Raw genomic sequence first — 27363 nt, forward strand, 5'->3', positions numbered from 1 at the left:
CACAACATTATAAATTTTGTTTTAAGTCAACAACTCTTAAAATCAGACAATTTGTTAATGGAGTCTGGTGCTGGTTACATAAAGCTGTCGTCATTAGAAGCTTGTTTATGTGTTCAGACGTGTTTACTGGTGGTTGAAGGTACTTTTGGCATTCTGGTTAAATGGGCAACAGGTTTCAGTAATGAGGTCACTGTGTGTGTGTGTGTGTGTGTGTGTGTGTGTGTGTGTGTGTGGGGGGGGGGTGTTTGTGGGTGATTTGTTCATGTAAATAGATAAAACTGTTTTCCACAACCCTTTATAACTGAATCTGTGAAGAAACAGGCTGAAAACTGAAGAAATGAATCTTGTTTTAAACACTAACGAGCCGCCGAGACGACGACCTGCCGCATCATTCACATCGTCACCGCCATCTTGTGGCTGCAGAGGGGAACTACAACAACAGGCCACACAAACATCAGAGACAAAATAAACTTTATTTATAACACACCGCTCACAGATGAGAGCGAAACAGAGACTCTCCTGGTTTAGATGTCGACAGTCACACAAACATCTGGACTGTTTCCTCGCAGCGTCACAACACTGATGTCAGTGTGAGACGACATCATCACTCCGTCTCTCCTCCTCTCTGCTTTCGATTGTAAAAAAAAACAAAACACAAAGAGCAATAAAACCAGTAAATCGTCCTTTAACACGGACACAAAACATGAAATATGTCTCAACAAGAACATGGAACAAGATTATAAAGTTCAGAGGAGACGAAACAACTGGCACCATTATTAGCTTCATCACTTTGTGTAAGTTAGCATAGCAGCTAGCGTAGCAGCTAGCGTAGCAGCTAGCATAGCAGCTAGCGCAGCAGCTAGCATAGCAGCTAGCATAGCAGCTAGCAAACAGCGAACCTCGTCTCTACTCGTAGCTGAACCAATTATATCTGTTAATTAAACTGGATTCTCTCAGCTGTCGTGGTGAATTTCAAAATAAAGGCTCATCTTGAAAGTGACGATTCAGATCGATGTTTTCTCTCTTGGATCGATGGATCGTTACAGCTCTGTCGAGCAGCCCGACCTCGATGGATCCACACGGTTTGTAAATGTCGGAGGGGACGACGCTGAAAAATAAAATGTGCTCGGTTTTCTTAAATTAAACGTTTTCTACCTGAAGCCGCGAACTGTCACCTGCCAACGAGACGTCGTACAGCTCAACCAGGAAACAGTCCGATATAAAGCTTCTGAGTGGATGTTGTTGTTGATCATCGCAGCTGTGTGGAGCGATGGTTCGGGTTCAGGCGACGGGTCGGAGGTCGGAGGTCAGAGGTCAGGGGTCAGGGGTCAGGTGAGGGAGGGTTTGGGTTCGTACTTCACTCTGTTGAAGTCGTCGACGGTCGTTTCTACCGGAGGCGTCTTCCAATATTCCTCCAGACCCAACGCCAGACACAGAGCGATGGCCGTTATCTGCATCACACACACACACACACACACACACACACACACACACACAGATAGATCGAATCACAAGAATCTGAGCTTTCTTATGATCTTTGGACCGAGTGACTGAAAACTACGACGTCAACACGGAGAGAAAAACAGAAGTTAGAAGAGAAGGTGGTGACGCTGAGCGGAGGACAGTGTGTGATGACGTACCGCGATGGTGGCGAAGGCTGAAATGATTCCTATCCTGAGTTTGATCGGGAAGCTCAGGTAGCTCTTCAGGATGGGACCGCAGGGCTGCAGAGGTCGAAGGTCAGCACTCAGCATTCACAGGACACAATGTCAGTGTAAAAAAAACAGGAGCTACAGAAAAGTCAGAGACAGGAGACGTGATTTACCTTCGAGTGAACCCATTTCTCTGTGACCCGAGAGGTCCGAGGTCGAAGGTCACCGTCCGCCATCACACAGGCTCCGTCTGAGCTCGTGTTACCAGACTGACGGCTGCGACAGGAAGAAGAGAAGAAGAAAAAGAAACTGAGGCGGCGTCTCCAGATCATAACCGAGACCGGAGACACAAAAACAAAATCAAACTGTTTTTTAGCTGATTTGCTGCTGCAGCCTCATGATGTCATCACCTGTTCAACACCTCTGGAACATAAAGACAAATTCTCCTGAAACTGATCTGTAAGATCAAATCTCATCCTTGAACTAAAAAAAACCAACAGCTCGCTCAGGAACTCAAACTCTAAAATCTCTAACAACTCCACAAACTTCCCGAACTTTTCCCTCCACAGCTGTTCATCTGAAAATGAACAATTTAAGTAACTGTTAAACTCTAGAAGCTCAAAAGTTCTACAAGTAACTCAAATAATGCAGAACCATCAAAAGCCCAATAAGAAAATGAAAAACTGTCTAGAAAACTCAAAAATTAACTCAATATTTCTCAAAATCTCTCAAAGCCTGAGAACAAACAAAACGACCAGATTAATTTCTCAGTCGCTCAGAAATACGTGAATGAGAAAGAAAAACAAAACTTTCTTTAAAAACTCTAAAACATAATTGATGTATGAAAGTGTCTCGTACGTGAACGACCCGCTTTAACAGAGTCAGAACTCTTTCAGGCTGTTGGAGAATCTGGACAGCGGGAGGTTACCTGGGCGGCAGGTGGGAGGTGGGCGGGGCGGTGGGAGGCGAGCAGAGGCAGGAGTCAGGAAGTTGATCCTCCCAGTCGTCAAAACTCCTCAGACCACAACACGAGTCCTGAGACACACAGCGACACCGTGAGACGCAAAGTCCAGTTAGGTTCTTGTGGTTCTGACCAGTTCAATCTGGATTGAAGATGTTCTGTGAAACATGAGCTAAAGATTGAAGAGAGCTAACAGGCTAACAGGCTAACAGGCTGCTGTTTCTCCGTGTCGTACCGACGTCTGCAGCTTCTTCAGTTCGCGCTGGATGTACGGCTCCGCTTTGTGGAGAGGAGTGACGTTCAGGAACACCTCGTCCACGGCGCCGTCCAACTGCACAGCACGAGACAGAACAACGCAGTGACGAAGGGAACAGGAGGGAGAAAACATCGGTACACAATCAGAATCAGAATCAGAAGCGTTGGTGCGTCTCTGCTCCAGAAACATGAAAACAGGATGTTCACAGAGAGGAAACACACGTCAGTCTAAATGTTGGTTCTGATTCTGGAAGAGTTCTGAAACTGTTCTGATGTCTCTGAATCGTTCAGTGTCTGTGATGAGCCCTGCAGGGGGCAGCAGTGCACAGGAAAAGTTACCTGAGCCTGGACCTGAACCAGCGGCGAGGCGACGACCATCAGAGCCACAAACTCCACAAATATCAGAGCCGAGAACTGAAGGAGAGGATGAGAGGTTAGCTCCGCCCCCTCTGTGTGTGTGTGTGTGTGTGTGTGTGTGTGTGTGTGTGTCTCACCACCAGCAGCAGAGGTTTGAGGTCCAGCGTCGCAGCACAGACGCCCAGAACAGACAGAATCACTGTGATGGGACCGAAAACCTGCAGCACCAGAAGACCATCGCTGCTCGACAACTGGTTGAACAACTGGGAGAGACACACACACACACACACACACACACACTTGAGTATTTCCATTTTCTGCTACTTTCTTTACTCAGTTTATTCTTGCCGACTGTTTGGATCCAGTATTCAACATGTACATCCGAGTCAGTGTTTGTTGGCAGGAAATCTTTAACACGTGTTGTGACTGAACACTCAGAGACACGTTTACCTCGGCAACCGGCGTGTTGCCATCGATGGAGGAGAACCCGACTCCGATCATCACCACGCCCGACACCTGCAGAGAGACAGAACCGGGTCAGACGTGGGCTCAGGCGGCTGCGACCCGGAGTTTGTTGTTGTTCACAGGAAGTCTTTAACAGCAGAGACATTCCTCTCAAACTGTCGTGTTTCCCCGGAGACGCTCCGTCAGCTGGGAACTCTGACGCTCAGACGTCACAGTTTAAAGTTCCCAGCTCTGTTTGCAGAACAGTTCTACTAAATGTTCTGACATGGTCGGCTGAGAACAACAGACACAAACCAAACAAACACAGACTGAACCATCGACATCATGAGAAGACTGACGGCCGGGTCGACAATCAGCTGATGGAGAGTCAACAACAACACGACTGGAGCCAAAACAGGAAGCAGCGAGCAGAGTTATCAGAGATCACTGCAGTGTTTCACAGACGAGGTGAAAAGGAATGAGTGGAGGAAGCAGAGGGAGGGGAGAGGAAGAAAACAACAAGAGGAAGTGATAACGCACTAATTACACAACTCAACATGTCTCATGTGACAACCTGTTCTCAGATCAGCCATCAAACAGCATCAGAGTATAAATACTGCGTGAATACTGCATAAATACTGAGAATTTATTACTCTGACATGTGAACATCACATGCCGCCTTCCCAACATCAGCAGACTGATGTGGACCAATCAGACGCAGCGAGACGAGACAAAGACGTAAAAGCCGTAAGAAGCCGTAAACAGACAGAGAGGGAGGCTGGAATGTGGAGAAAAGGCGTGTTAGTGTCTCGTATCTGCAGAGAGTTTCTGATTTTCTCTCTTTGTTGCTGCTCGGGACGCTTTACCAACCCAACATGTGTCTATTTGACGTCCTGGGAATGAGACTCAACAATCAACTGTCTTTGTGGTGCGTTCAGGAACAGCTGGGACAAATCCTACTGATTCTACCTTTAACTTTAATAGTCTTTGAATTCTGTTAATATGACGTGAGCTTCAGTTAGCTTTGAGCACAAATGTCCTTCAGAGGGAGACTTTTTACTCTGATACTCTGAGTCCATGTCAGAGCCTGTAGTTTGCCATCACACTTTATTTTGAAAGTCTAACAGGATGTTGTGTATTACGTATTATAACCGACACTAGAGGGCGACGTGGAGCTTCAGTTTGAATCTTAAGGTCACTGAACAAGTTGTTTAGTTTGAAGCTGGTGGTGAAAATCTGCTGGTTGTTACTGAGCAAATAAACTCATAGAACTCACGTTATTAATAACACAGTAACAAAACTTATAAACGATTTAAGTGAAATCTAAAATATGTAAATATCTAAAGCAGCATCAGTTTCAGTCACATCATCAGCATAAAGAAACATGTTGAACAAACTGACACAAAAACTGTTTCATTAGTTTAAGAACATCATCTGTTTACATGGAGACTCACAAACGTCTCACCATAATCAATAATTACAGTCAGTTTGTGGTTGTTTGTTATTTCTGTAACAAACTGAGTGATAATCAATGAGTTGGTTTTTGTTATATTGCAGTCCTGGGTAAATGAATCTAATTGCATTTTACTTTATAATCTGATCCAGATCATCACTGTGTTTTTGTTTGTAAAATATTATTTCATAAAACAATGTGCAAATAAAGTTGTGAAATAAATGAGCAATTATTAAAAAAAACATCATGACAAATGTAGTGAAAGACTGAATATGAAACTGAACCTGCCAAAGAAAAAACACCTTAAATTACACATTGAGCAGTTGTTTTATAATAACTTCTTTATTAATCAGCTTTAATTCACATTTTCCTCCAGAATAAAATTCCAACTGTAAAAATTAAAAGAAGCTAAATTAAAAGTTAGAAGTTCAAATTATAAACTCAAATACACATTTTCTTTTCTTTCCATTTTCCCATCAATCTTTGAACTAATGAACATTTGAGCAGTTTATTTTTTCACCCCCGTCCCAACCAATCATAAACAAGCTGTTAGCAGTTAGCGGTTAGCAGTTAGCGGTTAGCGGTTAGCTTACCATCAGCAGCACAGTGACACAGATGGCGAGACCTCGTAAGTAACTCCTGCAGCGAGCCATGACCGCCGTCTGAGAGAGCCGAGCTGAAACAGAACCAGAGAGACCAGAGAGCAGCTGAGAGAGAGAGAGAGTGTGTGTGTGTGTGTGTGTGTGTGTGTGTGTGTGTGTGTGTGTGTGTGTGTGATGGATGTTGTTTAAACCTCAGGAGTGTTTGGCTGCAGGACGGAGAACATGACCAAGTTTGGAAGATCAGCTGGAGAGGAGAGGAGGAAACGAGGAGAGGAAACAAGCAGAGGAAACTAAAGTGGAAAGAAGGAAACAAGGAGTGGAAACAGGGAGAGGAGAGGAGGAAACAAGGAGTGGAAACAGGGAGAGGAGAGGAGGAAACAAGGAGAGGAAACAAGCGAGGAGAGAAAACAAGTAGGGAGAGGAAAAAAAGGGAGGAGCGGAAACAAGGAGAGGAGACAACAGAGGAGGGGAGGAAATGAGGAGAGGAAACAGTGAGAGGAGGGAAGGTAACTGAGGGAGGAAACAAAGGAAGGAAACAAGGGAGAAGGAAATGAAGCAAGAGGAGAGAGGGAAACAAAGAGAGGAAACAAGACAGGTCAGGAGATAAGAGGAGAGGAAGCTAGGACGGTTAGGAGAGGAGAGGAGAGGAGAGGAGAGGAGAGGAGGAGAGGAGGAGAGGAGGAGAGGAGAGGAGAGGAAGAGAGGAGAGGAGAGGAGAGGAGAGGAGAGGAGGAGAGGAAGAGAGGAGAGGAAGAGAGGAGAGGAGAGAAGAGGAGAGGAGAGGAGAGGAGGAGAGGAGAGGAGGAGAGGAAGAGAGGAGAGGAGAGGAGAGGAGAGGAGGGGAGAAGACAGGACGAGAGGAGAGGAAGAGACGAGAGGAGAGGAGAGGAGAGGAGGAGAGGAGAGGAGGAGAGGAAGAGAGGAGAGGAGAGAGGAGGGGAGAGAGGAGAGAGGAGAGGAGAGGAGAGGAGAGGAGAGGAGAGGAGGAGAGGAGAGGAGAGGAGGAGAGGAAGAGAGGAGAGGAGAGGAGAGGAGGAGAGGAGGTGACTCCAGGTAACAGAATCATTGATGAGGGATGAAGGATGAAATCAGGACTCCTCCTCCAGGTTCCATCTGATCCGGTCCTGGTTAAATACTGTGACTGGTTTCATGTTGAAGGTCGTGTTGACGTACGCTGCAGCTAGCATTACGTTACTACGTTAGCATCAGTAGCTTAGTAGCTCACACCTCCGAAACATCGAAGGAAACATTGCAACAACATCTCTGATGTTAAATCAAGATCCACTTACTGATATTTTCTGGGAATTTCAACCACATCTCAGCGTCTTCCTCAAACGCTCCGATTGAATTTTGCGATCAGGTCGGGTGACTGAGGAAGACCGGGAGCTGCAGGTAGAACCCAGAATAAAACCTTTCACGACTGACGCAAACATAATTAAGTCAATTAGACCAAAACCAAAACAACATGCAACACATGGTGACGTGTGAAGTTCTGCTGACCAGATAAGATCAAATCAAAAGGAACAGAGAGGAATTCAGTGGAGTCGTTAAGCAAAGCGCCGTGTTGACTTTAGACTAAAAATAACTGGAGGGGACGAACCGACTGGCTGACCATGTGTGTGTGTGTGTTTATGCCCATAAATGTGTGTGTGTGTGTGTGTGTGCTGGTTTCTCGGCAGACACTCGCTGTGTTTAAAGAGTATAAATATCCTGACGAACAGCAGCGATGGCGATAAACAGCGACACACTCCAGCTGCTCACGTGATGGAACACTCGCATCCGTCAGCGTCTGGCGGTTCTGCTATGGTTCAACACATTTCAGCCTCCAGGGGGCGCTGTGCAGGATTCACACTGTGAGCGGCAGCCAGTCCATCCTGTTAATACAACAACAACGTTCAGATAGAGACACTTTCATCGAGGAGTTTAACTTTTATAAAACTGGAGGAAACATGGTGGAGTTTTCTGCATGTTTGTGCTGTGAAACGACTGAAACACAGCGACACCTGCTGGAGACAACAAGTCTGAGCAGCTGTGTGTTATCAACACATCTGGAGTCTTTGTGTTGCGTTAACTGCAGATGTTAATGTGTGATGTGCTGATTAAATGATTAGCAGTAATTAACTGGAGGTGTCATCAGTTCATCTGACACCATCGGCCCGTTTCTGTTGGTCGGTGGAAACGTTTCAGATCTCTGCAGGCAAGTCTTTAATTTTCTACGGAATGTTTTATCATATTTATTCTGCGTATTTGGCGCAACAGTTGACACAAAGATGGACGTGTGGTGGTTTTGTGTCTCTTTGTGATGATTTTGAGTCTCTCGGTGGCAGTTTTGTGTCTTTTTGCAGTAGTTTTGTGTCTCTTTATGGTGGTTTTGTGTCATTTCTGGTGGTTTTGAGTATCTTTGTGATGTTTTTGTGTCTTTTTGCAGTGGTTTTGTGTCATTTCTGGTGGTTTTTGAGTCGCTCTATGATAGTTCTGAATGTCTTTGTGATGGTTTTGTGTCTTTTTGCAGTAGTTTTGTGTCTCTCTGTGGTGGTTGTGGGTCTCTTGTGGTGGTTCACTATATAAAACCAATTCAAGGAAACTCCCAAAGGTCCAGTGACGCTTTATAAATGCTGAATGTTGAACTTTACATACTTGAGTTTTCATTCCTGTAATAAAAGGACAGTTTGGGGGGAAGTGAGTCCTGGCGTTTCTCAGAAACTGAGCACTTCACCTGTGACAGACGGAGCTGTCCTTCATCACTTCTCCTCCTCAGACAGCTGGAACGATGATAAAACCATCTGAAAACAGCTGCAGACGTTCACACAGGAACATCAGGTTCAGTGTGTCATGATAGCAAACGAACGACATCCTCTGTCAGGTTTTTATCACAGTGTGCAGATCAGTGATGCTCAGAGAGGCGAGGGGGACAAAGAGGCCGGGAGTCAGAATCAAGTCATTTATCTTTGTGACTGAACTTTTATTTGGAGTGTTAAAGAATCTCTCTCTCTCTGGTAGGAGAAGAGTTTAGGATAAAACAGACAAGCAGTTTTTTAAAACTTTTCTGTAGTATGACACTTCATGTCCCAAACTAAAGGTGACAAAAATACACAATAAAAACATTCTTACAGTTTTCAACCGGTGCCAGTACGAAAAAACAAAGTGTTCACATATAAATGCAACAGCAACAAGATTCAGTGCAACGACTCAAAGACAAGAAACCAAGTCTGCTCCACAAGATTAAACCACTTTTAAATCAAAAGTTAAATTTAGTACTATAACAATTTGGTCCAATACATTACATCTATGCTGCAGAGTTCAACTGAGGGCGTATTGTTTGATAATGACAGTGATTTATTGATCTATTTATTTTTAAATATATGATGAGAAGCTAAACTTCCTGAGGATTACTGTGTGGAAATGGCAGCAGACATGAGACGCAAAGTTACAGCAGTAAATGTTCGGACAGAAACTACGGAAGCCCATCGCTGCCAAAAAGCTTTCATCAACCGAGAAGAAGAGAAAGAAATACAGCTCTCACAGATATCTAATTACTATGATTTAGCACATAATATTAATAATACCACATTGGATTGTTTGCATACAGAAATGATCTAAAAACACTTGGCTGAGAGGATTCCAGTTATACTTCAGGCACAGTACAAGTTTCACTTCACACAAAACAAACGTTTGCATCTTCTGAAGAGGTTCGAACTGACGAAAATCCAAATTGTTAAAATGAAAAATGTTCCTTTTTTAAACCCAGTCAGACATTTTCTAATAATTTCTAATAGATGAGAAGAAATTGACTGATGTTTAAATCGTATGAACCTACTTTTGTATTTTCATTTGCTCTTTTTTTTTGGCAGTAACAGGCTTCCATACATAAAGTCCTGCACAGCACAGAACTGATTTAAACACCAGTCGATCATTTTCCACCATTTTGTTCCTTGAGGCTGCAGTGTGAAGGGAAACAGAGCTGAGTGGTTTGTTTCTGTGTTTCTGCTGAAGCTGAAGGAGAACTTTCATATTTTGGGAGAGACGATCGTGTTGCAAGCAGTTTTATTTCTGTGCATCCAAGATAAAAAAAACAAATTCAACCAAAACATATCAGCGTGTTCCTTCACAGTAAGAGCACAGGTCGAGTTACAGAAGCACTGAGGATACATGGTGCATGTTGCAGCTGATTGGCCGCGGTCACGTGTGTGTTCAGGCGTTGGTTGTGGTGCCTTCGCCTTTCTTGCCGATCTGACAGTAGAGGATCATGGCGAAGACCATGCCGAAGATCTGCAGAGAGAGGAAACGCATCAGAGGAGCAAATCCGAGAGACGACCATCGTACTCCAAAGTTAAATACAGGACGTGTTTTCAGCAGGATTAATCAAAAACAACTGAACAATTTTCAGTGAAACATGGATGGAGGAACGTTCTGAGACCAGAATACGTCCCGTTAACGTTTGGTGTGAATCTGGATAAAGGAGAGAGCCTGAAGTTTTTCTTTAGCGTTCAAAGAAATGTTGTCTTTCAACATTTTCTCAGAGGTGCGTGAGTCCTGATGAAGAAAACTCTGGTATCTATGATGCCAGTTTAATCTGACATAGAGCCATTTAAACATCCAGATGTAGCAGATGTTGGCTTAGACTTCAGGCTTGGATTAGACATTTGCAGGAAATTCAGTGTTTCAGGTGTAAAATATTGAAAAATGGCTGAAAAATAATGTGATGATATTGTTGGATTTGTCACATTAAAGTGAAGGAAACTGATGTCAGGCGTCAGGAGTTCATCCCAGCCTGTATTCGGTCACCTGGCTTTTATTTGTAAAAATATGGTCCACTGACCTCAGCGCTGAATTTCATCCAGTACAACATGAAGGTTTGACAGTTCTAGACAGATTTAGGTCTTATTTAACAACCACAGACTTTCTGTTCAGGAAGAGTAAATGTGTCGTGTAAGTTTCCATCACCAGGCAGATGAGACGATGTTCCAGATCGTGTTTACAGTTTCAGTCTCAGGTATGAACCATATAGTTTGGTTGTCTCCTAAAAACCTGAAGCTCTGAAGTATATTTTTACTGCATGTATTCTTATTTCAATGTGTATCATGTTAACGTCTCTTCAGATGGCAGTAAAGAAACTTGATGTGGCTCCAGGACACAAATCATCTGCATGGATTTTTTTTCTCCTGGGAAATTAAACTGTATGCCTGTGTGTGTGTGTGTGTGTGTGTGTGTGTGTGTGTGTGTGTGTGTGTGTGTGTGTGTGTGTGCGCTGACCAGCAGGATGGCGATTGCAAATGCGATTCCAATCACAACCTCCATGTGTTGCTCCATCAGACTGATGATTCTGGTGGAACAGGGCTGCCGGAGGAGACGGTGATGTTATTATACATCAGGTGGTTTTATGTTTCAGCTGATATTCAACCACTGACATTTTCCCACAGACCATCTTAAACTCACCGTGCTGTAAACTCCGTTACCGTTGCAGTCTGTGTCCGTTGCGTTGCAGCGGCAGGAGTTTGGAACTGGCTGCCAGTCTGCCGGTCCGTTCACCAGACCACAACACTTCAGCTGGAGGGAAGATTGTTCAAAAGTCATTCCTGCAGATTGATGATTTGTACCCTCAAATAACAAATCACTGACAGATGAATCATCACTGTGCACAATAGTTTCATTTCTATCAGTAGAATACCAATGTTATCCTTTTTAAAAACAAGTACATAGCTGACAAGTTGTCGGGGAAAAAAACGTGTAGTTTACGTTTCTACAAACCAGCGATACGTTCACATTTATACGTCACAGCCTGAGGACCATACGGACATTTTCTAAAACAGCATGTCATATACAGCATCTTGTGATTTTCCTATCAGCAGGCAGAGGGGATGAAGAGGATGGTGGTGAAGCTACAGGCGAGAAGGTGTGCGATGCCTGTGTCTGACACCTGTTTTAAAGGAAGCCTTGGACAGTTTCCTGCCATGTTTGTGGTGAAAAAAAAATAGGTATTTTAAGCCAAATCACTGTGTTTTTATACCTTAACCACTTATACCTTTTGTGTTTAAATCTAACCTGATCACACACATACAGCATCTATGTAAGAAAAACGGGGCCACTGAACCAAAAGGTAAAGAAACCACGTTTCAACATGTCTGGTTCACAGAAACACAACCTGCCAACATCCTCTGTTGCTGTTTGAGTTGAATATTGGACCAGGACTGAAAACAGCCTTCGGAAAAATGCTTTAAATCGTGAAATAAATCCATGTCTGATTCTGATGCTTTAAAAATAAAACTCTGGCAACGCTACATGTTCAACCAGACGTAGAAAGCTCAGGTGTAAACTCTTCCCCTGGTCTGATATTCGGTCGGAGCTACAACAACCAGTCACGGCTCTGCTGCCACCTGCTGTGACATTCAGCAAAATGCAGTTTTGAGTGAAAATGGGAGAATTCTGTGTCTTTGGCTGGAAACGAGTCACAGCTCAGAGGACAGAAGTGTGTGTGTGTGTGTGTGTGTGTTACCTCCGTCTGCAGTTTCTCCAGGTCTTCCCTCACATTAGCTGGCTGAGACGACAGCGGGGTGAACTTCTGCAGACGTTCCTTCATCCAGTCCTTCACCTGCACACAACAAATTCACAGTGAACCTTCCTGAACGAGCTGACGAGACGACAGGTGCCTGACGATGGCGTCACTTCCTGTTTTACCTTCTTCTCCTCCACAGCTCCCAGGATTCCTGCCGCCAGCAGGAGGATGAAGATGATGAGGAGGCTGATGAAGAACTGAGGCAAGAGAGAAATAATAGATGGGTTGAGTTTCTGATCACTTCATTAACTGCCTTCTGTTCTTCCTCTTCCATGAAATATTCATTAATTGATTCAGAGAATATCTGATCAGATCACGTAGGAAGAATAATGTGATGATTCCCACCAGCAGCAGCATGCAGCGGTTCTCTCTGATGGCTCCACAGCAGCCCAGGAAGCCGAGCACCATGATGATCACTCCGATGGCGATCATCAGGTCGATGCCCGGAAGAGATTCATTGGTGATCTACAGACAGGAGACGGTGAATCAGTATTTTACACATATAACAACTCAAACATGTAACAAAAACAACATCTGCACTGTGAAAAGTTCAGGAAGTTGGATTATTTTTAGGTGAGCTCAGGTTTAGATGAAGATCTTCACACACATGTTCAGATTCATCATCTGCATCAGATAATAAACTGTCAGGCTCACCACATTTCCATCCTTGCTGACTTTCAGGTAGATGGAGACACCCAGGATGATGCAACCACTAATCTGTAGGAAGAGAAAGAAAGAAAGAGGTCAAAAGTAAGAACAAAATGTGCAACAAGCATCACTTCAGTTTATTGGGGAGATCTTGGCGACATCTGGTGGACAAAACCTGCAGCGACGCCAAAACTTCACACAAGATCCCTCAAAATCTTTATTCTGCAGACCTGTGACTTTTCTTCATCTTAAGAATGGAGCTGCAACTTGCCATCATCGAAAAATCAGTCCAAAACCCAAAGACTGTAATTAATGTCAAGAAAGAAACCATTAAAAAAAAAGAAAAAAAGAGTCGAGGAGAGAACAGAGTTCGTCTTTAAACTTTGAGATTAACAGAGTGCAGCTTTTCTAGACCTCAGGATCGACAGGTGTGGAGGAAAAGAGACAAAATCAGGACCGAGACTCCCGCACATGATCCTCTTCACTTGCTCTTAAGTTTAACGACATCAGTGTTTCGGTTCATCAGGTGAGCTTGACCTTAAACTTTTGGGAATAAAACTGTGATTGAACTTCACTTCATGAGTGAACAGAAGAGATGGTAAAAATGAAAGACGCTGGAATAAAACAGAAAGAACCAGAGTTTCTGGTGAGGGTCAGGGTTTGGGGGAAATAAACCAGCAGTCAAATTCATGAACGTGAAGTGAAATTCACTGTAAGTTATGTGTGAACACAGACAGCTTGTTAGCCTCACTGTAGCTAGCTTGATAGTTTGTTGAATTAACCAGGCTAATCCACTGACACTCCTCCTCTTCACCTCTGTTGTCACCTGGGGGTCGAGTCAGGTGCTGTCAAGATGGTGAACATGGTCAACATTAGCTTTGTATGTTAGCATGCTGCTCTTCATATTAACAGCTCAACATTAGAGAGCTCCGTCAGTCTCCGTCAGACTGCTGTAAACAAGCTACAGCGCTTCTCTCTACGTTACATATTATGTAACTGACTGACACATTTCTTTATCAGTTCTTACATTTGTCGAACAATAAATGGAGCTCGACAGGACGGAGATCAAACTGGACCGAAGCCAAAACGAGCAGCTGATCCTCGGTCGGGATCAGGACTCTCTCTGCTCGGTCTACACAGAGATGCTCCTACATGGGCAGGGTTGAGGATTGATGACCGACATGTATTATTCAGGACTTGTACAATTAGCCGACACAAACAAGCTACTGTGAGTAATTATCTGCCATCAATATTTCATAATCAGAGCTGTCAGCACGCAGCAGACGGAGCCGAAAACCAGAAAGCAGGCGGAGGACACGTCGCATGGGAGGCTAATTACAGGATGTCGAGGAGATGAAGACACAGAAACACTCTGCTCGAGCCCGAGAGTCTGTTCATTCAAATCAAAATTAAAAGCTGAATTTCTTTCTCTATGTCGCAAAAGTGCTGTTGGGTTATGTGAACGAAGTGTCAAGTAAAAGTTGTTTATTTGTTAATCTTACCTTTTTATTATATTGTTAATTGCAATATTAGTGTCTTTTGGCTGCTGTGACTAAAGAAACGTTAATGGAATTCTGATTCTGAAACTTAAATTCAAAATGGCTGAGTTCTGGTTGGATTTAGGTCACGGCCACAAGAGACGTTTCTGAAGGCGTCGCTGAGATCCAGGTGAACCAAATTCCAAACATGAAGGTGAAAGCAGTGCCGGGGCTGCGTTTCAGGGGGCGCTAGTGAGCCTTTATCCCAAGCCCAGGACCAAAATCCCTAAAATACATAAAACCCAGGGCGTTTTAATTTTGTGTGAGTACATCTGGCAGCTAAAACAAACTTTAAACACAGATAAGAGATAAAAAACGTTGGATCATTCACTCGACTTGTGAATGAACGGAAACAGACGTGACCTCTGTGCTGTGTAGCACAAACACACATTCATCTAATGTCACCACACCCTCAGCCTATTTATACTGCACTCTGATTCAGGAAGGCTGAATAAATACAAAGAGCAAGCTGAGGATTCAACTGCTGTTTCTCAGTCACACCTCCAGAGACACACGCCTGACCAGTGAAACCAGTGCAACCACAGTCCCAGTTTGGACAGAGAGTGAATAAAATCAATGCTTAATGCTGTTAGGCTGCACTATGTTGACACGCCGTCATTGACTAAACACGTTTGATATCCATTTAAACGCGGCTATTTTCAAACCACCAGCTGAATCTGCCGTCAGCTCTGTGGACCTTTGTAGCCCCTTGTTCTTCTGTTCCGCCACAACTTTAGTTTTTCGGTTTTCTCTCAGCGCTAAAAGCCCCAGCAGACAGATTACAGACTAGCTGGTGAACACAGTGAAACACCTTTTGTTGTTCCATTTGCAAAACAAATAAGTACTTCCTTAAATAAACCTCACCACTGACTCACTGCACATGGAAATCAAACCCTAGTCTCATGGGTCCAAACCAAACCCAAACTTCTCACACTGAGGACTTTCTGGCTCTTTCTACCATGTTCTGTCTTTTCTCCTGTTTTTATCCGCCCCATCACACTCACATCCTCTAGACGGCTTTATTAAACTCTATCTTTGTGGCTGACTTGGTTTCACAAGCAAAACCAAAGTACAAACAAGCAAAAGGATAAATGAGGCCGTGCTGGTTCATTCATCCTCTGGGGACCATGAATGTCTCTACAGAATTTAACCATTTAGAATTTAAGCCAAGTGTTAGCATGGCTTTCTTTGGAAAAGTAAACAGAGCTGCAGCACTGTAATTCAGATTGTTTGCACAACAAACACAAAGGCGGGCAGCCCGCTGGTGGCAACAGCGCCTGACGACAAACCGACTCACACCAGGTTTGTTTTGGAGACATCTGCCCTCATACGATAAAGAGCTTAGAGACGACACGAACTCAAACTGCTCCAGCTGATCAGGATCGCTGTGGTTTTCACATCTGCAGGTTTTAAAGAAGACCTCGTACTCTGCTTCTTCTGTCTCTCTGCTCGTTTTTACTGTCAGTCCTGAATTCCACTGGCTGTAATTTAATTTTGGATTCATCACTTAATTTTCCCCTTCTGTAACAAAACGGTGCTCTTTGGACGCTACAGGTCTAACCTGTTCTGTAGTTTCATGAAGAGACCTTGGCTGCTACGAGCTCCCGTTCTTTGGTGCCTGCATACGTGAAGCAGCGCTGCTGAGCCAGTCTGGCATTTGCTCTTTTTACAAGACCTTTATTATCATCTTGTAACATGAACACACACAGAAAACCCACAGAACTACATATCTGATCTGAGTGGGTGAACATAGAACCAACCCTCTGTGTTCGCCGCAGCGTGTCAGCTCTCACACTGAACCCAGATAAAGGAAATGATCCTGTGTAAATCACATTCTCGTTTATTTACAAGCCTTTACGTCCCGGCTGGGTTTCTGCACACATATCAATGAATTGTTGAAATCACTGAGTCACAAAGTATTTCCCCCTCTTGTGAAACAATGAACACCGTGATAACAAAAAAAACAACATCTCTCAATTGAACGGGAGGTGGGGGCGGTTCATTCCTCAGGAGTGACTCACAGAAGTGGGTAACAGTGGTGATGAGTCACTTTGGAACTGAAATACAAAGTGGATCTGCAGACGAGACGGTGTCATTACACAATAACCACACACAGGATTGTGGCAGTGACACAACTAACAGCAGGCTGGTGTGAACAGTCACGAGCCACCGAGCTGATCAAACACACCCAGCAGGGTTTTCACCACATGTGAGATCCATTCAACAAGGACAAAGTTCAGACAGACACTGTACAAGTGATGGCTGACAGTTCTCTTCTTCAGTTTAACTTCAGGATGAACATATGAACCTGACAGGAACACATGATGATTCTGGGAAAACATGGAAACAAACTACGTTTTTCTTATACTCGTCTCAAAGTGGACAAAGAACCAACCAGCACCTACTAATATCTGGCTTCTGTCCTCAGTAGGAGAGCAACAATCAGCTCTCAGCTGCAGGTCAAACGGCTCTGCAGCAGTCCTGCGTGTCCAGCTCCAACTGGCTGTCATGAACGTGCCGCCCGGGTGGACACAGTGATGTTCGCTCTAGTTCTGGTGCGACGCTACGACAGGTGCTGAAGTTAAAGATGTAATCTAATATCAATTTCCTTTCTAAATTTGTTTCTGAATGTAAAATTCAACAACCTCAACATACTGTAAGCTCTGTAGTACTACTTCTCCTGCAAGAATGGTCCCTGAATGCAGCATCTATTATTCATGGGGCTTATGTGCACTCTGCTAAAAGGCGTTAATGTACAGAGGCAGAGCCACACATTACTGCTCACTTCTTTTTCATCAGAGGCCATAAAAGCGCAGCTGTCTGACAAGTTTCTCTGTTACGAGTTCAGCCAAAGAACAACTGCAAACTAATGTTAAGACAAAACAATGTAGATAAAATAAGTGACGAGACGTTTCATGATATTTTCCCCACACAGTCCCCTCAGACTTCATGATGGTTGCATTGTTCAGTATCACTTTGCGACTGAGAGCTACAGCAGAGCCACAAGTTAAGAAACTACAATAAACGGGCTTTACAGTAAACAAGAAGCCGACCCCACCCTCAGCATCAGCATCATTAGGTAAACACATCATGTCCACCATGTCCACTGAGTGGTTAGAATCAAGTTAACATCGATTTAGCATCATTTCTGGGAACATGATAGAAGGACTGAAATAACCTCAGCGGGCAGCCGGAGGTTATTTTAAACAAAAACGTGGATCTGGAAAGTGGACGACATGGTAGCACTCATCTAAAAAAGGAGAACAAGAAGGATCTGACGCAGGAGATCTGCAGAATATTTTGAAGCCTCAGTGGTGGAACGTAAACAGAGTACATTCACTCAAATACTGTATTTCTGTATAGCAGCTTTCTTTTGGCCGCTGGACCACCATTAAGTTTATCCTGGTGTCTCTCTGATGGATCAACATTTTGACCATGTACACTTACTGAATGTTCCTACATTTCCCAAGATGCTTCAGTCGATTTAATGATGTCATCATTAAGCAACCAAAGGCAGAAAAGCAGAAACCAGCAAAGGAGGTGAGGTACTGCGTTTACTTCCTGTTTTATTCTGGTGATTAAAGCCACTAAAATGTTTGTCACGTGCTGAACGGTGGTGTAATAACAGCAGGACTGCAGGAGAGTCCGCTGGTTCACAAACAGCAGCAGCTACGAGCTAATTTTAGCCACCTGCATCTGGTCATATGCAACCACGCAAGACTGTAGCCACAACACACCTACCCAGTTCAGGTTATTAAATAAACTGGTTATTTCTTTATTTAAACATAACACAGCAATACATTATATCTACGCTAAATACGAATTTTAAATTAAATTGAGCTGCGGCTGGAATCTAATTCGTAGTGAGAGGACGGATATCAGTTTCATCTCTTTATGTCCAGAGATGAATTCAGAAAGTTTCCACAGGTCCAACGTGCCTGAAAGGTTTGATAGGTTAAAGTCTGTCTATATGATCTAAATAGTCTTGAAATGTACGTATACGTCTTACTGACAAAGCAACAATTTTAATGAAATGTCAACGTTTACAGGTTTAACCGGAGTCTCTCAGAGGCTCAACTGTCTGGTGAAATTGAGGAAACACGGGACAAACTGATTATAAAGTTGATATCTTGTGTTTAAAGTTATAGTTCTTCAGGGAGACTTACACTGAAAGTCGTCTGACTAACAACCCTTAAAGTAGTTGTAGGTAGCTCCATCTCCAACCTCCTCTCTCCATACCTAAATTCCACCATTTAAAACAACAACAATACCTGCATTGCTACAGCGTTGTTACAACACACCGACAAGTACCAACACGTTTGTGTGGAGCAAGATCTTAAAGACTGATTGGAGCTATAGAGTAAGCAGCGTCTGGGTTTGAGTGGAAACTCCCAGCAGAGAACAGACAACATCAACTCATTCATTTAAACTCTGAGTCGTGATGTCAGGCTGCAAACGCTGCCGGGGCCACACCCAGAAACTGACTGAATGTTTGCCTGTGGAGGGAGAGGCAGATGATAGAGCCGATACAACCTGTTCTACAGTACTGACTGAAATAACAAAAAGCTTGAGCTGGATGAAAAATACAACACACAAAGTTTAAAAAAGATCAAAGAGAGAAACACCAGTTTGACAGAGTTCAGACATGAAGGTCTACGTTAAAACCTCCAACAAAAACCCCAGAACACAAATCAGGTTGAACATTTTTGAAATAAACAAAAACAAAAATAGAGTAAACAGCAATAATATTCTGACCAAGAGAAACTTCTAACTACTTCAGTGACAAACTAAAGAAACCTCCTCTTGGAAATATAATTAATGTGATTTAAACATGCAACATTATCTCTGAAAATGATATCAACCATTTCTTCGTATATCAACACATGTCCCACGCTCTGCCTGAAAATTCAAAGTGTTAGGAGATTTGAAATCACACAGAAATATACTAAAATTTAAAGTGTTTTGACTTCTAGACTCACCCAGAACAGAAGGTTGAAGAAGAAGAGAAGATATTTGATGCATTTATTCACAGCCATGGTTTCAGTTCTTCCTGACTCGTCGTTCCTCCTCCGGCAGCTTCTCTCGCTCAGACTGGTGCCTCCTTAAAGCAGAAGCAGAGAGACTGACTGAGGCTCGACCAGCCGGCTCTACCTGTTTCCTCTCAGAGAGGAGGCGTCCCTATCAGCTTTCCTACCCTGAACCCTCCTTTTCTTCCTCTGTCTTTTCTTTTCCAACCCTAGCCTCTCATGTTGTCTCTGTTAGTTGTCCGGGTCACCTAACAACAGAATATATAATTCAAGTGCAAAGTCATTCAGAAAAACATTTGTATTTCTAAATAAAATCTGTCCTACTTTAGTCTGAGAGGTTTGGTTGGATAACTGCACAAACCTGCTGCTAAACTTACCAGAAAAGTTTAAACTGCTTATGGAAAAGTCTTAATTTAACACTGATGCCTATATATGACCTTCATATTCACACTGAGACTAACAGTGAGAAGATTGTCCATTTCTTCTGAGTTATTAGTCTTGCTGTTAACCACGTGCTTAGGAAAAGAACACGCTTCGTCTTACCTGCTTCTGTTGCCACAGATGCAGCTGGAAAATATCGCGGTTACAGATGTTGAATGCCGCCGCGTGTCGGTTTCTCTGTCATGATTCTGTGTCTTCTTCTTGTGTTTTGATTTTGATATTATGCTCTTGTGTGCTTCTCCCTCTCCGTGTTTCCCCCTTCGTTACCTCACCTGTCCTTTTGCCCTCCTCACTCGTCTCACCTGCTCCTCATCTCCTCGTTAGTGAGTCTGTATTCAGTCTTTTATCTCCCTGCACTCTCTCCTCGTCAGTTCTTTTCATGATGTCCTTGGTATTCCTGGTCTGTCGTTCCTCGTGTCTCCCTTTTGGTAGGTTTTTGGTTGCTGCTTTGTTTAAGCTGACACTGTTTTTTGGTCCATGACTCAATTTTGTTTTTCTGGTTTGTCTAAATAAAGCTTGCTCTTGTTTCTCCCCCATCCTGCCTCTAGTTTTCCCCCCTCAGTCTAACAGTCTCGAGCTTGGCAGCCTTCTATCCAAACTGAAACACCACCAACTTCTAATTCTACACAACTGTGCTGATCCTGTCATCTGTCATCTCATCGTTTTAATTTGCTCTAATGTAAACTCTCTTTTCACACATTTCAGACTAAACACAAACTATAGTGTAGATAGATATAACTATATTCAGTATATTTCTGAGGTTTGCTTGTAATGAACCACAGAAACACACTTAAATCTAATTTAGCATTTGAAGCATGTTAGCAAACTGGTAATCCTCTGTGGTGGATGTTTGTTTTCAGCTACTTTAACAGTGTAAATTAATGACAACATACAGTGCTGAAAATCAAAAATCGACAGGATGAGTTTCTTCAGTAAGTTTGTCTCAAATGAGTCAATAACAGCAGTTTACTGTCAATCTGTGGCTGGAAAACACAGCAATCGATCTCAGCGGAGAAGATCAAATGAAAACAAATATTTAAATAAGAGTCACACTTTGAATTTACTCTGGTCCCCTAGAATGTTTTTATCATGTCAAATAAAAACGTGCTGTAAAGCTGAAGTAGTAAAACTCATGGCACGGTCACTACAGGGACAGAAGAGATGACTATCTCCATCTAGTGGCAGCTGAACAGGACTGCAACCCCACCAGCAAACACTCCTCTACCAGTCTGACCACCAGTCGGACTGCAGATACAGTCCTCAGGTAGACTAAAGGTCCAGCTGGTTTAAAACCAACTTATCATAAAACTGATGTCTGATCTGCAGATCTGTGTTTATTCAGTTCTGCCTCAGATTAGAGCCGCCCTGATTAGTCAATTAATCATTTGGTTAATTGCCTTAATGAAAGCATGCAGTCGAGCTGGCATGGACTCCACAAGTTAATGTGAAATCTGATCTGACAGTGCTCCACAAAGCTTCTTGTGATGTCATTGACAGCTTGTCTAAACTTGGTCTCAAACTTTTGGACCCTACTGGAATTTGAGAGGAGGGATGTGTCCGTGTGGCTGAGGGGGAGAGGCGGGATGAGAGGCGGGATGGACGAGTATACGTGGATAATGAGGCGGAGAGAGAAAGGATAGATTTCATGTGCTGCTGCAGCTGCGTGGGAGAGACAAAGAGTCCAGAGGCTGACAGGCCGAATCTCTGCACATCTGTGTATAATCTTTCCCTTCGAACATCGGCTGTTTTTTTCAGAACGGTAATATGATTTACATCTTTGTACGATTTCCACTGAAGGTTGGTCATCGTTTAGTCTCTGTAGCTGTTCCTGTTGTTGCAGCTCTTTGTGTTTGTAGAGCTCTATAATCCATTGTGACAGTGTGTGTGGTGGAATGTTAAGTTGCTGTGCTTTTTAAGTGTAGGAAAGTCTCCGTCATGGCGTTGTTATAGTGGTAGAAGAAGAACTGGGTTTTAAGAGTTTTAACTGAGTGTTGTTGGCTTTGGCACAGTTTCAAGAAGCAGCTCCTTCACTGTGTCATCTACAAGTGTTAGGAAAAGGAATTTAATAGGAATTCGCTTGGCGCTTCGCTCTGCAGTGGCAGCTTCAAACACGTGGGTCTTTAGGGGCTCGGGCCCAAGTTCACTAGTTTAGCTCTGCCAGAGATTTATTTAACATTATCAAAACGTTCATCAAGTGTCATTTGATACTTTCTCATAAAATTATTGATCCTCGCTGCTTTAAGGTGAAGGAAAGATTGTGGCTACAGTTAAAGATAGCAGCCATTAATGCAGCAGGTCTTAGATGGATGCAGTTGCTCACACTCACTTACTATGATGCTACAGGTTGACCTGTAGTATGCTACAATCAATATTTTTACATTAGATCTTTTGATATGAATAATGAACCATATGATATACTGTTGAGAAAGGTTCGTCTCAGGTATTAAAGTTTTCTTAATGATTACAAATGTCAATATATTATATTAGAGTTCTCTTATCTCTTGAACCTAGAACAGAAGTTTCAATTTTACGTCTGAAAATGCTCACGTTACTGTAACAGGTTCTGCTTGCTGTAATCACTCAGTTTTAGTCCTACTGGCCCTGAAGTGAACCAGTCTTCCAGTGCTTTAAATGTATAATACACAGTTCATGTTTATTTAAATGTAAGGTTTGAGAAGTTTCATCATTTAGTCATTAAAAATGGCAGAAACTTTTCCACATTGTTTATTTTGTCCAACCAACAGTTGAAAACCCAAAGACTCCTCATCTCCTTCTGTAAATGACAATGAAAAGCATCCAATCCTCACATTCAAAAAGTTTGACAATTTAGCTTGAATTTGAACAATTTTCTTTCTTAAATTGACTAATCGCTGCAGCTCTGTTCAGCAGTTTGAGTAAGACAGAGAAAGACTTTGTTCTAAAAGACAAACTTCAGAAGAAAATCACTCAATTTGCATGCCAGTATAAAAAAGAGGAACAATTATAGCAAAATTTCATTATGAACAAATTAGACTTTGTCCTTGAAGCCCCAGCATGTTTACCAGCTATTCTCCGTTGCCCCTGTGCCAGTTTGTAAATGCGGTGATACTTCCTGCTTCCTGCCTGAGCCATATTAGTATGAACTGCAGCACGCAAGCAATCCGGTCTGATGTCATAGTTTTTTCATGCTGCGAAGCTAAAAGTTTCAGGGTTTACTGCAGTCAGACACTGAGAAGAGAAGCAGCAGTTGTTACCTCATCAGCGCGACTTTAAAAGGTAAGATAAAGTTCAGGACACACCTGGTAAATGTACCATGACCTACTTATGGCAGCGAAGCAGTAAAACACACTCGTATCTGAAAACTGCGATGGGTTTATCAAACGGTGTTTATTTAAATTCCGTTCTATCAAAACCGTTTTCATGTGCAAGATCCAGCGTGTCAGTACCGGTCTCAGAATCCTTACAACACTGTCAGAGCAGGGACAGGTTTTTTCCATTCTTCTGTCTCTACTGTTATTGAGTCTGAGTACAAATTTGCATTAAGATGATTCAACACCGCAGCCTTTGCGGATGTCAGACGTGTGAGGTTGTGAGTCCGTTTGTTGAATCTGATGTTAAATTAGTGGGCTGGAGATAAGTTTCTCCCACAGACACATACAGTAAGTTTTGTGATTATTTCATGATTTTCAAGCGAGTGTATTTTATATCTAATATAAATACTTGGATATAAAATTATAGCGCAGCAGTTTGTTTCCAGTTTGGAGGGAGATAAGTTTCAGTATCATTTTATAGAAAACGCAATAAGTCTTTGTTATTGTTTCCTGGAGAGTAAAAGTGCATATCAACACCGAGTCACCAGGGCTGCGTAACACACTGATATTTTATTGTTATTGTGATTTGTGACTATATATTGTGTCAGATTCTGGATTTGTTACATCGTGATATAGCATCATCTTCGTTCCTTTTTTCCGGTTGTAAAGGCTTCATTACAGTAAAGTGATTCATTACCAGACTGATCTACTTGTTCCAACAATCTTTGTTGATCAGAAATCTCACTGTGTTTATATTTTGTGAAAGTGCCAATAAAATGGGAAAAAATAAAATATTAAAACTTTGTTATCTATTTACCGAGGAGAAGCTGATTTGTATTCAAGAAGCACATTTACAACATTTATACTCGTGCAGTGGAATGAGTAAAGATAATTAATTTCCTCCAATTTCTTTTATATTTTGCAGTAATCCTTAATGGCTAAACTTTCGGAGGAGCTGTTGAAAACGTTAATGGACTTAACAGAAGAGGAGTTTAAGAAATTCAAGTGGTTCTTGAAACAGGATGACATCCCAGTGGCTCGGCTGGAGAGGGCAGACAGGCTGGACACAGTGGATCTGACGGTACAGAAATATCAGGGTCCCGGCGCTCTGACGGTATTTTTAAAGGTTTTAGAAAAAATCAGCAGGAATGATCTGGTGCAGAGTTTGAGAAAAACACAAATAGGTAAGTTGACGAAGAGGCCTGACATGCATCTCAATTTGTACAATAATTATGGATTGATTATTTTCAAACAATTATAAAGTTTTAATTACGATGCAACTAATGTTCCAAGCCAATTTCAACAATAATCAGCACATTTTAACGGACAGATTTCACCCAGGTGAAACCCAAGGAAGCCATGATCTTTTCATGACTGACCGGATGTTTTTGTGTTCTGCCTTGTTTTAGACACCAACAACCATCACACAGTTCCTCTCACAAGAGATCGTGAAAGAAAGAAGGCCGAGTTGGGGGCTAAAATGAAGCTGATGATCCAAGAGAGACAGCTGAAGATTGAAGAAATCAGACGCTCAGCAGAGCTCAGCAGCAAATCTGCAGACAGACACATTGCAGACAGCGAGCGGGTCTTGAAAGTATTGCTGCAGTCTGTCATGAGAAGTCAAGCTAATCTCATTGACGCCATTAATGAAAAACGGAACACGACTCATAAACAGGCTGACAAATTCATCCAAGAGCTGGAGCGGGAAATCTCTGAGCTGACAAAGAGGAGCAATAACATCGATCAGCTCTCACAAACTGACAACAATTTTGACTTTTCGAATAATTATATTCCAACCACCAAGAATTGGACAGAAGTGACTATTCACCCACCATCTTATGAGGCAAGTGTGGGGGTCGCTCTGAATCGGCTGGAGGAAGAATTCAGCACAGAGAAAAAGAAGCTGATTGCAAAGGCCAAGCTGCACAGGCTCCAGGAGTTTGCAAAGGATGTGACTTTAGATCCTGATACAGCAAATCCTTTCCTTATTTTGTCTGACAACAAGAAACAGGTTTACTGTGGTGACATAAAACAAACTCTCCCAGAAAACCCTAAAAGATTTAATACCGCTACCAATGTCTTGGGAGAGCAAAGTTTTTCTTCAGGAAGATTTTACTTCGAGGTTCAAGTTACAGGGAAGACTTCCTGGGATGTAGGTGTTGTCAAAGAGTCGATCAGAAGAAGTGGATCGATCAGTGCAAGCCCAGAGTCTGGCTACTGGACTATATGTTTAAGGAACGGAGATAAGTACAAAGCTTTTTCTGCTGATCTCAGTGTAAAATATCAGCCGAAGAAGGTAGGAGTGTTTGTGGATTATGAGAATGGTTCAATTTCTTTCCATGATGTAGACTCTGCAGACATTATCCACTCGTTTAGTAACTGCTCCTTCACTGGGAGACTTTACCCATTCTTCAGTCCCGGTTCTCGTCATGGTGGTAAAAACTCCGCCCCTCTGATCATCTCGCCCGTCAATTATGCTGATCAGATTTGATAAATCATCCCTTGGAAAAACTGATTCCTCAATTAAATAATAGTTTGAAAAACCATCATGTATCGGTGTTTGGTTGGTGTACCAGATTGTGCCACTAGGTGGTGCCACTTTCTTTTAACGTACTGGAGACAGACGTGAGCTGTCCTGCTTGGCTCCAGAGTTCATTCTCTTGATGAAGAAATTGTTCTGTGCATATCCGTGTTCGAAAAGTCCTGTATGAAAAGTCAATGTATTGCCCAGGATGGTGGAGGAACACACAATAAAGTAATATCCCCAACTCGTCGGTCTGTTGGCTTTCTAAGTTAAGTGAGTGTTGAAGAAAACGTAAAAGTCTGTCTCAGAAGCTTAACTAAAATGTATAGATATACATTGAGCTTGCAGAGAGAGAGAGAGGGTGGGTCAGAGATGATGAGCCAACCAAGAATAATGTGAAGATATCATAATCATAATATGATTCATCAGGACTTTGCAAATCCAGCTGCCTTGCAAGGCAAACTACACTATGCTATTTGGTAAATCCATCTCTCTAAACAGCATTTCCCCTCCTGAGCACATCAGCCCAAGAATATACCTTTGTCATAAAACTGAGGATAATTTATTTTCTCATACTTTTGCACATGACCAGAGTCATTTTCTTACTATGCACCTAATGCCAGTGGGCGAGATGTAAATGGTAAGTGTCTTCAATTCAAAATCGAAAACTGTGGCCATAAAATCTTTATTGGCAGCTATTGTGTTGATACATGGAATTTGCCCCTGAACAGAGTTCAGCTCAATAAATTACAAATCATTCAAAGGTAAAACCAGACAAATGATTGGACTGCCAATTAAAACTGCATTACTCTCATTTAGTTTGAGGATTTTGCATTAAGAAAGCAATGTATCATGGTTTGTTTGAAGCCTGAATGTTGCCAGGCAAGTAGGTTTCTGTTCACAGTATTACTGCAAAAGTAAGTCTGAAAAAGAACTAGTAAGACCAGTTAACAGGAATTATCTGTGAAATACCTGATGAGTGGTAAGAAATGTAAATATTAAACACATTTGAGCAGATTACAAAGAATAAGTGGAGAGAATAAACCACTGAAAAGTGAAAGTTGGGCAAGTTTAAGTGCAACGTATGACAAGAGGTGACAACGGTAAGTTTATTTGTGTTCATGCGTATACTGATTCTCATGGAAAACATTCATCATCTTGAAGGTTCTACATCAGTGTGGATGACACCACTATCCCCAAACTTAAGTTTAAGTAATGGGCCTTGTATGTGCTTTGTATTATTTTTTTATGTATTTATCCTTACTTCTAAAAATGCCCAATTGCTACTTCCTTGATTCCCATTGTCATGTCCTTTCACTTGCACTTGCCAGTTGAGACTTTAGTATTTTATTGCTACTACATACAGTGAAATTACACTAGAAATCATGGGCTGTATTATAAAATGTCAAAGAATCATAACAGAGTCTAAGATCAGCAATAAAGCCATAAGGTTAAACTAACAATAGGTGGAGTATGGCTTTATCAGTGGATTCACACAAGGATTCTAACTTGAAAAATGTAATGCACATAAAGTTTGCCTTTGCTTTTAAAGGAAATACAGGTTCCTGATATTGCTGATAAGATGACAAGTGAAGAAATGCATGCAAGTGAAACTGAA

At 42.4% G+C, this 27363-nt stretch overlaps 4 protein-coding genes across 8 annotated transcripts in view; 1 reads left to right on the forward strand and 3 right to left on the reverse strand.

The window, feature by feature from the left end:
• Positions 1 to 454: 454 nt before the first annotated feature.
• Positions 455 to 7592, reverse strand: LOC119032524 (CD63 antigen-like). 3 transcript variants are annotated; one of them, XM_037121839.1, is made up of 11 exons: positions 7486 to 7592; positions 7014 to 7110; positions 5716 to 5798; positions 3676 to 3741; positions 3363 to 3488; positions 3208 to 3282; positions 2849 to 2944; positions 2581 to 2687; positions 1826 to 1928; positions 1641 to 1724; positions 455 to 1451 (listed from the first exon to the last, which is right to left on the reverse strand). In XM_037121839.1, exons 2-11 carry the CDS (start codon positions 7039 to 7041, stop codon positions 1329 to 1331), a joined length of 891 nt encoding a protein of 296 aa, XP_036977734.1. In that variant the 5' UTR covers positions 7042 to 7110; positions 7486 to 7592; the 3' UTR covers positions 455 to 1328. The 3 variants fall into 3 exon arrangements, with proteins under 3 accessions (XP_036977734.1, XP_036977732.1, XP_036977735.1); XM_037121837.1 differs by lacking the exon at positions 7486 to 7592 and adding an exon at positions 7225 to 7371; XM_037121840.1 differs by lacking the exons at positions 7014 to 7110; positions 7486 to 7592 and adding an exon at positions 5916 to 6060.
• Positions 7499 to 27363, reverse strand: part of zgc:161973 (uncharacterized protein LOC556635 homolog) — a 58920-nt gene continuing 39055 nt past the window's right edge. Inside the window, exon 10 of the mRNA XM_037121782.1 lies at positions 7499 to 7598. Within this exon, the coding sequence (XP_036977677.1) occupies positions 7533 to 7598 (66 nt within the window). The 3' untranslated portion in view covers positions 7499 to 7532. The remainder of the gene's footprint in view (positions 7599 to 27363) is intronic.
• Positions 9737 to 20188, reverse strand: LOC119032531 (tetraspanin-8-like). 2 transcript variants are annotated; one of them, XM_037121850.1, is made up of 9 exons: positions 20034 to 20188; positions 19443 to 19564; positions 12932 to 12994; positions 12623 to 12742; positions 12400 to 12474; positions 12218 to 12313; positions 11161 to 11271; positions 10978 to 11061; positions 9737 to 9993 (listed from the first exon to the last, which is right to left on the reverse strand). In XM_037121850.1, exons 2-9 carry the CDS (start codon positions 19497 to 19499, stop codon positions 9916 to 9918), a joined length of 684 nt encoding a protein of 227 aa, XP_036977745.1. In that variant the 5' UTR covers positions 19500 to 19564; positions 20034 to 20188; the 3' UTR covers positions 9737 to 9915. The 2 variants fall into 2 exon arrangements, with proteins under 2 accessions (XP_036977745.1, XP_036977744.1); XM_037121849.1 differs by lacking the exon at positions 20034 to 20188 and having other exon boundaries at positions 9874 to 9993; positions 19443 to 19577.
• On the forward strand, positions 20247 to 25989 carry LOC119032515 (E3 ubiquitin-protein ligase TRIM21-like). Of its 2 annotated transcripts, none has more exons than XM_037121812.1 (3): positions 20247 to 20359; positions 24147 to 24405; positions 24631 to 25989. In XM_037121812.1, exons 2-3 carry the CDS (start codon positions 24156 to 24158, stop codon positions 25710 to 25712), a joined length of 1332 nt encoding a protein of 443 aa, XP_036977707.1. In that variant the 5' UTR covers positions 20247 to 20359; positions 24147 to 24155; the 3' UTR covers positions 25713 to 25989. The 2 variants fall into 2 exon arrangements, with proteins under 2 accessions (XP_036977707.1, XP_036977708.1); XM_037121813.1 differs by lacking the exon at positions 20247 to 20359 and adding an exon at positions 21466 to 21690.

Source organism: Acanthopagrus latus, chromosome 14 (assembly GCF_904848185.1).
Source record: "Acanthopagrus latus isolate v.2019 chromosome 14, fAcaLat1.1, whole genome shotgun sequence".
NCBI classification, from domain to species: Eukaryota; Metazoa; Chordata; class Actinopteri; order Spariformes; family Sparidae; genus Acanthopagrus; species Acanthopagrus latus.

Excerpts from the sequence above, each read along its gene's own strand:
- LOC119032524 (XM_037121839.1), bottom strand. The coding sequence starts at position 7,041 with ATGTGGTTGAAATTCCCAGAAAATATCA. Across the intron at positions 5,799-7,013 it reads GAAATTCCCAGAAAATATCA|CTCGGCTCTCTCAGACGGCG; the intron begins GTAAGTGGATCT and ends GTTCTGTTTCAG. Across the intron at positions 1,452-1,640 it reads CAGCCTTCGCCACCATCGCG|ATAACGGCCATCGCTCTGTG; the intron begins GTACGTCATCAC and ends TGTGTGATGCAG.
- LOC119032531 (XM_037121850.1), bottom strand. The coding sequence starts at position 19,499 with ATGGCTGTGAATAAATGCATCAAATATCTTCTCTTCTTCTTCAACCTT. Across the intron at positions 12,995-19,442 it reads TCTTCAACCTTCTGTTCTGG|ATTAGTGGTTGCATCATCCT; the intron begins GTGAGTCTAGAA and ends CTCTTCCTACAG. Across the intron at positions 11,062-11,160 it reads GTAACGGAGTTTACAGCACG|CCCTGTTCCACCAGAATCAT; the intron begins GTGAGTTTAAGA and ends CTCCTCCGGCAG.
- LOC119032515 (XM_037121812.1), top strand. The coding sequence starts at position 24,156 with ATGGCTAAACTTTCGGAGGAGCTGTTGAAAACGTTAATGGACTTAACA. Across the intron at positions 24,406-24,630 it reads TTTGAGAAAAACACAAATAG|ACACCAACAACCATCACACA; the intron begins GTAAGTTGACGA and ends GCCTTGTTTTAG.